Source organism: Papaver somniferum, unplaced genomic scaffold, assembly GCF_003573695.1.
Source record: "Papaver somniferum cultivar HN1 unplaced genomic scaffold, ASM357369v1 unplaced-scaffold_15, whole genome shotgun sequence".
Lineage (NCBI taxonomy): Eukaryota > Viridiplantae > Streptophyta > Magnoliopsida > Ranunculales > Papaveraceae > Papaver > Papaver somniferum.
The window spans coordinates 1,578,335-1,594,683 of NW_020624376.1; the positions used below are offsets into that span (position 1 = coordinate 1,578,335).

General features: G+C 36.3%; 1 protein-coding gene across 1 annotated transcript; it reads right to left on the reverse strand.

Annotated features, from left to right (window-relative positions):
- Positions 1–539: 539 nt before the first annotated feature.
- Positions 540–1,446, reverse strand: LOC113335578 (bromodomain-containing protein DDB_G0278469-like). The gene is made up of 3 exons (XM_026581605.1): positions 1,122–1,446; positions 808–983; positions 540–692 (listed from the first exon to the last, which is right to left on the reverse strand). Exons 1-3 carry the CDS (start codon positions 1,444–1,446, stop codon positions 540–542), a joined length of 654 nt encoding a protein of 217 aa, XP_026437390.1.
- Between the last annotated feature and the right edge of the window lie 14,903 nt (positions 1,447–16,349).

Sequence of the window (16,349 nt, forward strand, 5' to 3'; positions counted from 1 at the left end):
ACATGAGAAGATTTCTTACCAAAGCTTCTACAACACCAGGATGTGGTTTCTTTCCTTTGCGCTGTTTATGACCAACTTTCCAGATTATAGCTCTATCAATCTCTTTGGTTGTGTTTTGCTCTTTTTGCTGCCAAATAAATGTATCAATACATGAGTCATCAAGAATAGCATAACAACATGGTATTATCTCAGAATATTTCTAAGATAAAACTTTGTAGAGAACTTCAAACAATTATATTTTTAACGATGCAATAGCTTTCACATGGTGAATATCAATACTGTAGAACATACCAATTTCACCTCCAATCGGGCGTAACCTTCTCGACTTATGGTATGTGGGGTGGTGTGTTTTGAACGATTTTCTTGCATTTTTATTCTTTGACCTGAATAGAAAAGTAAAAAAATCATTTGACAGACTTTAAAGTTTTTAATACAAATATATAGGCATTCTATATAATAGAAATTACTTACTCTGAATTCAATAGAGTCTACATGTTTCACAAACTCTTCCCACTCCCTAACTGTCATGGTCCTGGGCATTAACTTCTCCAGCCGTTTTTTTGTTCTTCCCCTTGTAGCCGATCCAAAGCGTCGAGTACCAAACCAGCTTTCCTTGACCTTGCTTCTCTAAGATAAGTTCCCATCTTGCTGAAATAATAGTCTTTGTAATACTCAGGCACAATGAATCGGTTCTACAAATAAATTTAAATAATTGAATTAGAATACGCTATGAATTAAATAATTGTTGACTATGACTTAAATAATTATTGACGAATGAAAAGAGTTAAAGAGTTATCAATTGCGAACCGAGACTATCTTCCATATGTTTTCTTTGGCTTCATAAGGGACAAGTCTCCAATCCTTGTACGTTAATGGAAGTTTCCGAACAAGCACCCCTAGCACACTGGCAAGTTGCACAGATGGATCACCAATCGGTTGTTCATTAGAGTTGAAGGAAATTGTTCTTTTCGGATCAGCAGAATCTAACTTCAGTGCATACATCTGGGTTGGACCACGTGGAACATATTTTCTTTTCTTCGCTTCTTTTCCTTCTTCACCTTCCTCATTATCATCATTACCATTATCATTTTCTTCTTCCAATTCAGGCTCATCACCATTACCATTATCATTCTCTTCTTCCACATCAGGCTCCACATGATCAGAGTTATCCTCTTCCACAGCTTCCTCCTCCTCTTCCTCTTCTTCTTCATCTTGAAAATCTGCGAGAGTGTCGTGTGGATCCCTAAGTTGAACATTCAGACATGGGCCTGTGCTGCTTGTGTCAAGTTTTCGCTTTACATTCTTTCGCCCCACTCCAGATTTTTCAGTATCTCCTTCAGAGCTTTTTGATTGGGACTTTGTAGTTGTGGTCTGTGAATGTTGAGCACTTTCAGATTGCACATTCTTCTTCCTAGTAGCCTGTCTCTTTGTAGTTGGTGATGACATTTCAGCACTTTCAGGTTGTAGACGACGCTTTGGAGTTGTTGCACATTTAGTTAGAGAAGAAACAACACACTTGGTTCTAACTTCTTGTTCCTTTGTGATGATCGCCTACTTCCAGGTGAAAGAGATGGAGTCGGGGACTTGGTTTGAGTTGGGGGTTGCAGCTTTGAAGTGAGTGAAGCACTTTCAGTTGGGGACTGTTGAGTGTTCTGCTTGTTTTTCATCTGCAAAAAGTGTAGCTTAGTTAAAATGAGAAGGTAAGTAGTTTTTTGTGAAATTGAGATGAAAAGTCTTTACCTTTATCGCAAACTTCTTGTTCCTTGGTGATGATCGCCTACTTTCAGGTGGAAGGGATGGTTCTGCAGATGGAGAACCTTTATCAGTTTTGGACTGTTTGTTTTTCATCTGCAAAAAGTGTAGCTTAGTTAAAATGAGAAGGTAAGTAGTTTTTTGTGAAATTGAGATGAAAAGTCTTTACCTTTATCGCAAACTTCTTGTTCCTTGGTGATGATCGCCTACTTTCAGGTGGAAGGGATGGTTCTGCAGATGGAGAACCTTTATCAGTTTTGGACTGTTTGTTTTTCATCTGCAACAATAATGCATATAGGTTAGTTAAAATGATATGGTGAATAAATTTATTTACACTGAAATTGAGATGAGAAGCCTTTACCTTTATGGCCAACTCCCTGACCAGATTTTTCTTTATTGTTTCCTTGTTAGTCTTCATTATTGCAGTTATGCCTTGCAAAAATATAATCACAGTGGCTAAACTTCATGCTTTGGCACAAATATAATCAAATCATACACCTAAAGAGAATAGGGCTACACCTATCAAATCACAAATTCTTACGAATTCTAAATTATACTTCATGCATCACAGTGGCTAAACTTCTGCACTAGTACTCCACATATCTTTGCTACTACAATTATTACACTAAAGATGTAGTCATGAGCCCATGAAGAGCACCTCCCCATTAACATGATTTTTTATTCTCTGTTGCTAATGGGAATCATGGCCATCTAGGGTTCTCTGTATTGCTAATTAAGATGAGAGAGGGATTGGAAATAGGAAGGAAGAAAAGGGGGGATTTTTTGTTATAACACAGAACAAAGACCTAAAAAAACTAGAACATGAGCTGCAGAGACAATCATCGAAATGAAAATCATCATAAAAAGACCTAAAATCGAAAATTCCCAAAATTAAATAGGACCCAATACCAATTTCATCATGGAAACAACAAATCCTAAATTGCATGTGAAGATCTGAAATTTATGTGAAGAAAAAAAAAACTCAAAATTACTAAAATAGAAAACTGGAACAAAGAGATTTATTTTCTTAAGATTTGAGAGTATGAGAGATTACCCCTTCGTGAAATCCTTTTCTTGAAAATTTGTTAGGGTTTTCTTCAAAGTTGAAGAACTCTGAGATTAATAGATAGTTATGGTTTTCTGAAGAGTTTGAGTGATTGAGAGATTGTTAGGGTTTCCTGATGAGAGATTGTTAGGGTTTCTGATGAGAGTGTTAGGGTAGGGTTTCTGATGAGAGATTGTTAGGGTTTTCTGATGAGAGATTGTTAGGGTTTTACGATAAGAGATTGTTAGGGTTAGAGCTTCACAGTTGCAGACATGGCGATAGGTGAGAGATTTTTTCCTTTTTTTTTGGTGAGAGAGTTTTCTTATTTTTGTGAAGAGTGAAGAGACTAATGATTTTGGGCGCGTTGTGAAAATATTGGGGGGAAACATGGGATAGGACACGTTGCAGTTGTCAAAAATTAAATATTCTCTGAAAAATTCTTGGGCAGACACGTGACCAAATTTGGGCGGGATTTTGGGCGGGAAAGTGGAATATTCTGATTGGTCTAAGCAAAAGCATACGGATTGGCAAAGAAACACAATTTTTGACAAACAAACACAAAATTCCCACCGTTAGATTTAGTAGCAGTTGCTTCCCCTAACTTTGGTACGTTGGATTAGACAAAATTACAACAAAAAAAATTTGGTGGTAACACTCTAAGTAACATAGATATAACCTGGCTCCGAGCACGAAACCTGGCGGTAACTGGTAAGTGGACTATTCTAAGTCAGAGACTTCGTAAAAACGATGAATCCGTCTATCAATAAATAATATCGGTGCCATTAGAAAATTCCTCCAACCATTAAACCTGTCCGGTTTTGGCAACTTCGAGACATAACATGGCTCCGAGATCGAAACCTGGCGATGAGTGGACTACTCTAAGTCGGGGACTTCGTAAGAACGATGAATCTGTCGATTCACAGGTAAGATGCTTTCATAATATTCCTCTAACCCTTAAACCTGACCGGTTTTGGCAACTTCGAGACATAACATGGCTCCGAGATCGAAACCTGGCGATGAGTGGACTACTCTAAGTCGGGGACTTCGTAAGAACGATGAATCTGTCGATTCATAGGTAAGATGCTTTCATAATATTCCTCCAACCATTAAACCTGTCCGGTTTTTGCAACTTCGAGACATAACATGGCTCCGAGATCGAAACCTGGCGATGAGTGGACTACTCTAAGTCGGGGACTTCGTAAGAACGATGAATCTGTCGATTCACAGGTAAGATGCTTTCATAATATTCCTCCAACCATTAAACCTGTCCGGTTTTGGCAACTTCGAGACATAACATGGCTCCAAGATCGAAACCTGGCGATGAGTGGACTACTCCAAGAGTAGTGCGGCAGCAAGTGCAAATGTGGGTAATTATAAATGTGGGAAGAGGAAAAGGGATGTTGTTGCTGATGCGGCTATTTCTGGTGCAAATGATGATGAAACTGAACTTCGGGTGTTTAACAAACGGTCAATATTCTTCGACTTGCCTTACTGGAAGGTTAGTTCCATAACTTCAAACTTACTTGTTAATATTTGGCTATGGGTTCTTCTGCTTTGCACCATGTTAGCCTCTAAAATTCACATTATCAACAAATGCAATCTAAATGGCACACTCGTTCTTTTGATATAGTGTTTGGGAAGTATAATGCATCTGAGTACTTTTCCCAATGTGATAAAGCATCGGCAACATCAGTTTGATTGCACCATAATTGACACATAATAGTATATTTTCAGTATAATGAGCATTTTGTTTCTGTTTTTTCCAGCATGACATTATAATAGAATTAATTACTTACCTAAGATTCGACAGCATGACATTATAACTTTCACATAGATTAAATGTCTGATCTTTTATTTCTTTATAGAATTAATTACTAATGTTGGGTTTTTCCATCTTCCTAGGATTTATTACTACGGCACAATATTGATGTTATGCATACAGAAAAAAATGTTTGCGAGAGTATTATTGGTACCATATTGAATATAAAGTCCAAAACAAAAGCGGTCTAAAGTCCCGCAATGATCTGAAGAGTATGGGAATAAGACCAGAATTACATCCAGTAGAGATAAATGGAAAAACGATCCTTCCACCAGCACCATACTGTTTAAATGACAAGGAAAAGGCTATATTGTATAATAGGATGAGAAATTTAAAGGTTCCATATGGTTTTAGTTCTGATCTTAGAAAGCATTTCTCAAAAGATGGTTGCTTAGGTGTTCTTAAGGCTCATGATTACCATGTTCTTATGCAACAAATATTACCCGTTGCTTTGCAAGGACTTTTACCTGTAGGGCCAAGGGAGGCAATTTTCAGGTTATGTTCTTATTTTCACGAAATATGCCAAAGGGCAGTTGATCTCCATAGATTAATAGAACTTGAAGTAGAAGTTGCTGAGACTTTGTGTATGTTTGAGAGGTACTTCCCTCCGTCACTTTTTGATGTCATGATGCACTTGACAATTCACCTAGCTCGAGAAGTGCGATTATGTGGACCTGTACAATATCGTTGGATGTATCCATTTGAAAGGTATGCCAATTTAATTTATATTACTTCTGTTTTTTTTTGTGTAGAAAGTTATGCCCTTTGTATCTTAGAGATACTAATATTTAATTAACTAGTAACTGTTGCATACTCGACTTTCCTAGGTATATGAAGACATTCAAAGAATATGTAAAGAATTATGCACAACCTGAAGCTTGTATAGCCGAGTGTTATCTTGGAATGGAGAGTGTTAGGTATTTTGATATTCGTAAGGCCCAAGCAGCTGAAACAGGAGTAGAGCAAAGGCGTAACGAAAACACTCAAAATGGTTCCACACCGGCAGCACGTCCTCTTTCTAAAGGTGTCCAAGTGCGTATGGATAGTGAGAAGTTAAAGATAGCTCACAGATATGTGCTTTTTAACACACCCGAAATTGACCCATATATGATGTAAGTATGATGTTCACGTTTATTAAAATGGTCTGTCAATTAATACTTCATTTTCTAATTTTAATTTTGTCTTAGAATGCATATGGACGAGTTAAAATCTCCTGCTGGGAGGGCAATTACTAGTGAAGACCAACTCAATTCCATACAGTCTGACACATTTGCAGATTGGTTTCAACAAAAGGTATGTTTAGTCCACTCTTAGTCAGATTATGCATCTTAGTATAGTTTAAACACTTGGACATTTTGCTGCTGCGGAAAACTACTACAAAAAACACAAATGCGTGTGATTTTGTTTCATTCTATCACATAGAACAATCCATGTTCGGCACACCATCATATAAATCTAACTTCTTATGCTTAGATAACAAATTTAGTTATATTCTTATGTTCTGAGATTATACATTTGTAGGTTAAGATGCAAATTGAACAAGGCATGCCAATATCACACACGGTAGAATGGTTTCATATGGGCCCTTGGAAAACTGCATATCATATAAAGGCTTGCTTATCAATAACACTAGGTTTATTACGAAGGATGTTAAGAGAGTCACACAAAACAGTGGAGTTTCAATTGAATCAACAACCTTAGTTGCAGGATTGTCAGAAACTAGTGGGTTCTATGGTGTTTTAGAAGAAATTCTATTGTTGGACTACAATCATATGTTTCAAATTCCAATATTCATTGGGCTCACACCAATTTTGGTGTGAAGGTAGAAGATGGCTTTACATTAGTCAATTTAAAGCAGCATAAGAACCAATACTGTAACGATCCATTCATTTTAGCAAAGCAAGCGCGACAAGTTTTCTATTCTCGAGAGTCAAATACATCTAACTGGTATGTGATGGTGAAACCACCGCCCAGGGGTTTCCATGAATTAGAGGAATACAATGAAAAGCATGACACAATTTTCCAACCAGTGGATATTTCAACTCTTGGTTTCCAAATGGATGACGAGAACGAGAGTTACTTAAGAGAAGATGGGGAATATACCATAGTGGTTCCGACAAAGAAGAAGAACAAAAAGAAGAAGAAAAAGAAGTTCACAAGTTAGATCAGTAGTTTATTGTTTTTACGGTATTGTATTCTTACTTTAGCAATATTTGGTGTTATTTGCCTTCTCAGTAATCTACTTCAACTGCTATTCTCAAGTTTCTTGCTACAGCTGAGTGTGTAGTTCTGTATGAGTTTCCTGCTATTCTCAAGTTTCTTGCTACAGCTGAGTGTTAGTTCTGTATTGGCTTGTGTATTTATCACTTATCAAACTCTATGTTCTATTGTTGGTAATTCAGGGCTGCTTTTGTTATCATCATTTGTGTGTGAATATCGGTTTGAAGATGGTAATGTTTTTCAGAATATTTGTTTGTTTGATGGTATACTTTTGCCATAATTCCCCAGTTGCATGCTTTGCTTAAAGCGGGTGGTCTTATAGAATGTATGTGATTATTTACAGAGAAGAATGTATATGGTTACAGAGAATGCTTCGCGCTCTTTGTGGCTCAGTCGGCTTTGCGCATTATATTTTGTTTTACAACGCTTATGAAAGGTTGTCATAATAGTATATTAAAGAACCACCAACTTTACAGAACTTGTGATAGTGTAGGTATGGTTAGTGGTGTAGACTTCCATATAGGAGGCTCAGGGTCGAATCCCCCAAACCTAATTTTTTCCCACATTCTATATTTTAACTTCAACAACACTTATAAGTGTCGTTATACGTTTCTATTAAAAAAAAAAAGAAAAAACCCAAACTTGTGAACTGTAAGGATGGTTGATGAGCTATACATCCATGCATTAGGTTCATGTTCGAATCTTCCCTCTAACGTATTTTTCATTATCATATTTTTGTGTTCTTCAACAACACTTGTGAGAATTGTGATACGCTAAGTCACTACACTTATGAAACAAAGTTGTTATACCTAAATGTCGTCACAACAGTTTTGCTAAAGGAGTTGTCGTTTGTTTTCTTAGCGCAACCCCTTGTTCCTAAGGGTTGGTAGTGATGATATACGACAACTCTTTCTTTGAAACCAGTTGTAAAACATAGGACTTTCTACGATGTATAGCGAAGTGTTGTAAATCTCCAGTTGTAGATGTATATTTTTCCCGTAGTGTGTTACAATCGATTTAGAATGTTAGCTCGACCGAAACTTGATTGAAAAAATAAAAAAAGGTCCAACTTCCATTAGTTCCAGGTTGTTCGTCGTGTGGCACTAATACTCATAATGTAATCCTATTAGTTTCTCGTTTGTGTATGCTCTATCTCTGATCAATCTCGTTGCACATAAAAGCTTATCAACTGTCAGGCTTTTATTTTATTTTTCAGGTAAGAGGCGAATACAAAAATAACGGTATTGGTACCTTTGAAACCCATGTAAACGGCTTCCTTATAAAGATGATATCGGGCGTTTAAGAAGTTACATATGGATTCCAAATTTTATGAAAAGCTTCCCAATGATGATAATGTGCCCATCTTTTACCTGACATACTTCTCTGTAGTTCGACTCGAAGAAGCACTCTCCGGTATGAGCAGGCTATTCAACGATATCGAGATTGTTAATGACTGGCCATATTGGTGTTGGTGTTTAGTCATAATGATTGAATAATATGTTATGCAGCTATGAAAACGGTTGCATAACCTGTTATGCATCTACAAAATTTGTTGCATAACTTGTTATGCAGTCCAGAAAACGGTTGCATAACACGTTATGCAGCTACTTTTTTCTTAGTATTGAAACCAACAAAAAATAAGGTCGCATAACTTGTCAAGCACCTACAATAATATCTACATAACATGTTATGCAGTCGTGAAAATGGATGCATAACCTGTTATACATTCGAAAATATGACTGTATAATGCATTATGCATCTAGAAAATTGTTGCACAATCTTTTATGCATCGAAAAAATAGATGCATAACCTGATATGCATCCGTAAATATGGATGCATACTACATTATGCATCAATTTTTTATGTACGCACTAAAATCAACCAAAACAATGGTTATATAACTTGTTATAGATGCATAATTTGTTATGCAGTCAAGAAAATGGTTGCATAATGTGTTATGCATAGTTTTTGGTGGCTGCATCATGGTTATGTAGTCAGTTTTCGAAATTTTGCCTAAAATGAAGATCACTTCCGATATTTTGGTGAAAAACAAAAAATTGATGTTGTTGTTTGTACTCGTTGCGTAGCTAGCTCTCTTAAAAAGATTTCCAACGATATAAAATTTATAAAATTCCAAGGCGCGGATTTTTAGATATGTTATATCCAAGTTGTGTTGCCAATTATACCCCCTGATGCATAACCCGTCATGCGGATGCATAATTAGTCATGCAAACATTTTTAATAATTTCTTATAATTATGGGTGTCACAAAAATAATTATGGGTGTCACGGTACCTAAAATTAATAGTGGGCCTGACAATGAGAATATTATTATTTTTGGGTCTGCCCTAACTTTCCCTTTATTTATACTAAAGGTATCGGGCCTAAAAAATTATTAAGAATTTAAATTGGGCTTCAAGCTTAACAAACGTCAAGTCATCATGCGCCTTATCAAGAACGATTTTTTGGGGACTATTCAAAAAATGGGGGACCACTCTCAAGTTTTTGGGGTGGTTATTGGTAGTAATTTCCAATCACCCCTTATCTGATTTTTTTTAAAAAAAAAACCTACTTTATCATTAATTAGTGTGATGATTAATTAGTGTTAGTGTTATGATTAGTAACTGATTAATTAGCGATTAGTGAGTTATATTAGTGGAATTGTTTTGGTATAACATTATTATTGAGAGAGAAGAATAAGAAGAAGGAAATACGAAGAATAAGATGGGTGACCCCAAAAAATCTTTTTTTGAGTTTAGTAATTATGATTTGAGTGATTCATGTGATGATACTTCAGAATCATAATCAGAACCCCCTTCACCTCATTGTGTATTTGTCAATACTTCTAATGATCCAAATATGAGTTATTTGTTTGATGATGAAAACTTTTTTTCCCAATCTCAAGCTAACCAAACAAATGATGGATTTTATCAGCCACAACCTGAAGATGAAGCTATGGGTACTCAGGTATGCCTTATATTTAGTTAATGTAGCTTGAATTGTGCAAAAATTTGGCCAAACTCAAAATTTCTGGAAAAAATTCGGTCAGGTCAACCTAGAGCTGTCAATTTACCCGGCTTACGGGTTGACCCTAACCCGGCTTGTTTCAACCCGGCCCGGCTTGGCTTGTTGTCTAAACGGGTCGGGTTAGGGTTGGCATATACAACCCTACTAGAAAACAAGCCGGGCTAGGGCCAATCCGCGGGTTACCCGTCAACCCGTCAAAATTAATAAATATATCCCTCAATCCCACCAACTCTTTAAAATCCATGATTTGAAAACATATATTAGAATTAGTTAATTTTAAATCAATAAATAAAGCTAATTTTGGATCTACCCAAACAAATATAACAAATTTTAGATTTTAAATAATCAATCAATAAATTAAATTACAACTTAGATTCATCAATCACATATTTATTCGGGATGTCCTAAATTGATAAAAGGACTAGCATAATTTAAACAGTGAGTTAGTCTTACTCACATTAATTTAACTTATAAAATGATAAAAAAAAAAGTAAAATGCTTAGTTGATGTTAGGGTTCTCTGCCTAAGAAAACTAAAGCGTCGTAACCGGCTATATCGTTGATTAAGTGGCAATAAAAACGTCCACATTACAACTCAGTGGTGGGGCTTCTAGTTAAACACCAAATTGACCTAGGTTCGACCTTTACTAAATGAATAATCCTAAACAATCCTAAATTTTAAATTTAATTTTTAAATTGATAACATTAACAAGCCAACCCGCCAACCCGTCAGGGTTGACCCGTCTAGGGTTGTTGGGGTTTTGAGCTTGTTCGTGAATAGTACTAGGGTTAGGGTTGAGTACGGTTAGCAAGCTAGGGCCGAGTTGACCCTAGCTTTCCCGTTTGACAGCTCTAGGTCAACCTAGTTCGGTTACCAAATTTAGCTTGCGAGGTAACCGAATCGTTCTTAATGTGTAGTTCGGTTACTAAATTTAACAGACATAGGTAACCGAACTACATGTTAATGGTGGTTTTTTAGAGTTCGGTTATGTTTTTCCAGAACATGTAACCGATCTATTTTTATAGAGTTTATAGTGCATTGTTCGGTTGAGTCGATATCAACACTTTTGATACCAAACAAACCGAATCTTTGAGTTCGGTTTAGTCGCGTTTTTCAGTTTCATTTCCGAACTTTTCCATAGAAAATCTAAAGATCGAGTTCGGTAAGACCCCAATTTATTTCTGGAAACTATATAAGCGAACTTTTTGTTCGGTAGGGTCGATAAAAAAATTTACATTGCCGAACTTGTAAGGATTTTTTTATAGAATTGACGTTGTGCTATTACTTGTAGGTTCCATGTGATCCAATAGAACCAATGGAAAACTAACCTTCCCCAGTTGGTATTTTGTACGATGACACATCCAATCACTACATGAATGACTTGGTATTCACAAATCCGGAAGATGCAAAGAGTTGGGCTAGACAACATGCACAAAAAGACATGTGCGTATTAGTATTGAATGGGAGAGAAAGCAAAACTCGCTTTGAAATGGTTTGTGAGAGAAGCGGTGATCCCGATAAAAGCCACAAGAGGAAGGGTTATGTTTATAAAGGAAAGACAAATAGGAAGAACAAAACGATCCTAGTTTGGTATTGCTGTGAATTTTACAAAAGCGTTTTTATGTTGTGTTGTGTTGTGCGTTGCTGTGCTGTGCTTTAAAAATAAAGTAGTCAGATGTTTGGTAAACTATAATATATAAAGTGTTGTGGAACCAACAAATTGTAAATTCTATTTGGCAAATTATCATGTTGATGTGCTTATGATGTGGCTAATGACGAAAATAGACATGGTTAAATTTTTTTAATAAATTACATCTATTAATAATAAAATATTTTTTTTATTTTGAATACTATATAAATAAAGATAAAAAATAATAATAATTCTTATTCATATTTTAATAATTTAATATTTTAATTTAATTTTAATTTAATTTTAATTTTAAATTTTTACCTTTAAATACTATTATTATTATTGTTGTTGTTCTAATTATTATTTTATAACAAAAATTAATAAAATTTGATTAGTGAAATTATTGTACATAAATAAATATTTAAGGGTATATTTTGTCTTTTTAATATAATAACAAGGTTAAAATAGAGAACCAATTAAATAAAATTGAGTGGGTCCATAACTTTTGATTTTACTGCTTTTAAAAGCTATTCCTGGGTAGCTTTTAAAACTTGGCCTAAAACAGAAGTGCTTTTGGAGAAAAGCGCTTTGAAAAAAGTTTACCAAACGCTATTTTCCTAAAAGTTTGTTACAAGTTGGTTACAAAGTTCCTTTTGTAGGAAAAAAAGCAATCCCTAACGAGGCTAAAACTTTCTCAAAGAAGATTAATTTCCCATTCAAGCTTGCATTTAATTACAACGAAGATAAGGGTGGATGAGTTCTCTACAGGTTTATGCAAGGTTGTCATAATCATCCTCGTCCGGAGCATGTTGAAGGACATTTCATGGCGACAAAGCCAACTCCTAAAGAGATGGACAAGGTATCTAAAATGAGGACAATGGGTATTTCACCGGTTCAAATGCTCCAAATACTAAAGGAGGACAAAAACTCATCTTTGTCCATAATTTACAATACAATTGAGACAATTAGAAGGACGGAATGGAGAGATAGACAAGTAATGCAACAATTGTTTTTTTTTTGCCAAGAGAAAAACTACGCGGTTCAAAAGGATGTGGATTCAGAAGGAGAGATAACACAACTATTTATTGCGCATCCGACGAGTGTTCAATTGGCTCAATGCTTTCATCAAGTTTTAATAATGGATTGCACTTATAAGACGAACAAGTACGAGATGCCATTGTTGAATATTGTTGGGCGTACTTCGACGAAGTCACCGTTTACCGTGGCGTTTTGTTTCTTAAGAGATGAGCAAGAACCTAGTTTCATTTGGGCACTAAAACAAGTTAAGGCAATCTTCCGAGGTGATGATATTTCCGGGGTTATAGTGACGGATAATGATGTCGCATTGATGAATGCAGTAGAGGAAGTGTTCCCACTAGCACATAATATGCTTTGTACGTTCCATATATGGTGTAATTTGATGAATAGATGCAAGCCAATAATTTGTCCACCCAAGAAAATAGGATATGAAGAAATTAAGATGCTATCGGAAAAAGATCGAGCGAATGCAAAAGAGAAAGTTGAAAAACAATAGATATAAATTACGCTAAATGGGTTGCATTCAACGGTGAATGGGAATCATTGTGTTGGTCCCTTACCGAGGAAGAGTATTATCTAAATCTTGCGAAGTTTATCGCCCATTGGGATATTCTCGATTACCCCGGTGTTGTATCGTATGTTCTTCGCCAATGGTTGGAACCACACAAAGAGAGGTTTGTTTATGCCTATACCAACCAATATAAACACTTGGGAAATCAAGTGACAAGTTTAGCAGAGTCGGCTCACCACCGGTTGAAGAAGAATCTCTTTGGATGTGTTGATAACTTCATAACCGTGTGGAATGCTATGGAAAATTATTTCAAGCGTGACATTGATAAAATTAAAGAGAAGTTCCAAAAAAGCTGTATATTCAAAATGAACGGAAAATATGCCGACCACCCATTGTTCAAGGGGATCCATTACAACGTATCTCGTCAATGTATGAAGTTGTTGATTATAGAAGTCGAGTTGATTGATGATAGACGCATTTATGTGTCTAATTTGTCCTCAATGTTCCGTATTGTTAGTACTCGTTTTCGTACTTATTATGGTGTTTTGTGTGTTTTTAGGTATTTTTGGAAAATAAATATTGTTGGAAAACTCGGCGCGAAAAGTTGCTCGGAGCACCCCGGGAGGACAATTGCTATACGGACCCCCACTTTTGCTAAGGGGCACCCTTATTCTCAACACCCATCTTCTCCGTTTGAAACTGGTTTTTGGTGGGAAAATACATTTTTAGAAAAGAGATTTTCAGTTCGTGATTTGGAGGGGTTATAGTGTGATTCAATGGCTAAAATTTTATGGGAAGACTTGATTGAGCATAACAGACGTGGTATGGTTGATTGTTTCGGTTAAATTTGGCTAGATAACTCGCAAGAAAAAAACAGGACAGCACATCAACGGGAGAAGTGTTTCACGGGATTGGACGTGTTCTCCTGTGCATGGCGTGAGATAGAAGTGTGTATAACTACATCTGAGGCGTGTACATGACGAATTGGAGCGTGCTGGAAGAAGTTTAACGCGTGGTTAAGATAAAAATGGAAATTTTGGCCGTAGAGAATAATGATGATGAATGAAGATTATTTGGGAGATATGGTGTGATTAAATGAGGCTTAGGAGTATAAATAGATGGCTCCAGGTCCATAGACGGGGATGAAAAGTTTGGGAGAGTTGCAGAGCATCAGAAAGTCGAGATAATCAAGTGGGAGAAAACCACCATTTCTGCTGCTGTGAAGAAAACGAAGAACATCGACCCACACTCATTGGACGCATAGGGACAGTCGTTTTTGCTACAGTAGTAACGACCCACAACCGAGGGTCGTATTTCAGGAGACAGTCTTAGAGCAACATTAGTTCTCTGGTTTGTAAGAAATATAATTGTTACAAACCCAATTTTTAATTATTTCTCCATTTCCTCCTTGTAAACACCTTTTTGAGCAATGAAAAATTCCTTTGAGTGTGTTTTCACCATGCGGAGCTAGACCCCATCACTGGGACAACGGAGGAAGCAACTTTTCATGATTGTGGTAAATGAATTAATTCTTTTATTGACTTTTTGCATAGATTTAATTGCTTTATGATTTATTTGTTATTTTGTTAGATGCCGCATGCTTAGTTCTAAATACTTTAGATGCGTCATGCTTTTAACTTACAAATAATATTTTACGAAATCTATTTTTGGCAAAGAACTAGAGTCACAACTTCTTTTGTTTGAGCTATATTGTCTAGAGTTAATGACTGAACCATAACAATATGAAAAGTAGTGGAATCCCGCATCTCAGCGTCTCTTCATCTTGTGACAAATTGTGTATATATATTTTTCCTTATTTTCTTTATTAAATCTTAAAACAAATTCTCAACAAATCTGAGTGAACGAATCATCTTACTACAACATCATTGAAAAATACAATCAATTGATAAGTGGGAAACCAAGGCGGATGAGGTGTGTGTATGTAACATGAAGAAGTCCATGGGACTCCCTTGTCGTCGTATGATAATCAAATACGATCATGGCACAATCCATTTAAGCGACATTGTTCCATTTTGGAAGCATCTAAGTTTCATCCCTCCTTCAAAGGCAGAAGAAGCTGAAGAAGAGTTTGGTGATAATGAGATGGGTAGAACCGTACTAGAGATGTATCGTGGCATGAAAAACCTCCAAAAAAAAATCTTTTGGGATGACATGAGAAAAATTATATATCCACAAACGCAAGAGAATGTCTATGAACCGGCAAAAGGCAAACCGAAAGGTAGACCAAGCAAAAAAGAAACTAAAAAGCAACTACGAGAATATGCAAAGGTGTTACGTAAAAGAAAAGTGAGCAAAAAGCAAATACTAGAGATCCTTGTGGCCATGAATATACCTCGGCAATGTACTTGGATAAAACCAAGAAACGGGGTAGGAGTATTGAGGAGAAAGGCGAAACAAGTGAGTGAGATTTGAAGAAAAAGGGTCCGATGTGTCCATCACAACCAAGCTAACCATCTTCTGGCGACGTGAAGCTTAAGTCTCCAATGTGCCCCATCCAACCATCTTCCCTAGACGTAAAGCTTGAGGCTCCAAATAAAGACTATTTGAATGAGCTACCTCTATACATTACTGAATACGTTATATCCACTGTCGACGTTCTTACGGATGGTAATTGTGGTTTTCATGTTGTCAATCAACAACTTGGGACTTTCATCGAAGGTTCCAAGCGAAATAATGGGTGTGCAATCACTCATATAATGCAAAGGTTGTTGTCCAAACTAAAGGAGAATCCGTCCTTTTACAAGACAATGTTGTGCGATCGGGAGGGTAGTCTCAATGAGCAATTTGTTAGGTATCAACTTCGTCTTCATGGGTCCCATCCGATGACATCGGATTATTGGATGAGCATGCCTATATGTGGACACTTAATCGCCGAGGCATTCAATTGCGTGGTTCATTATTTCTCAAAATATGCTAGTTTCACCTTCACCCCGAAAACAACCGTATGTGTCGATCAACTAAAACGAAGTAGATGTGTGATGGCATTGATCAACAACAACCACTTATAGGCCTCCGGTTAAAACCCGATTGTCCATTGCCTCCAATATGTGGAACCTCTTATTGGCCTGTATTTAATCCAGATAGAATGTTGGGTTGGTGTATCATGTATGAGCCTAACATGGAGATGTGGAATGCTTTGAAGAAGTCGGAAGAAATTGTACATGAAGGTCAAATTTCACTTGCGGATAATTAAATGACACATGTAATGGAACTAAGTATGCTTATCAATGGAATACTATGTTTTTTGAAAAGTGGTATTAATTTTTGAGAAAATGTTAGTATTTAAT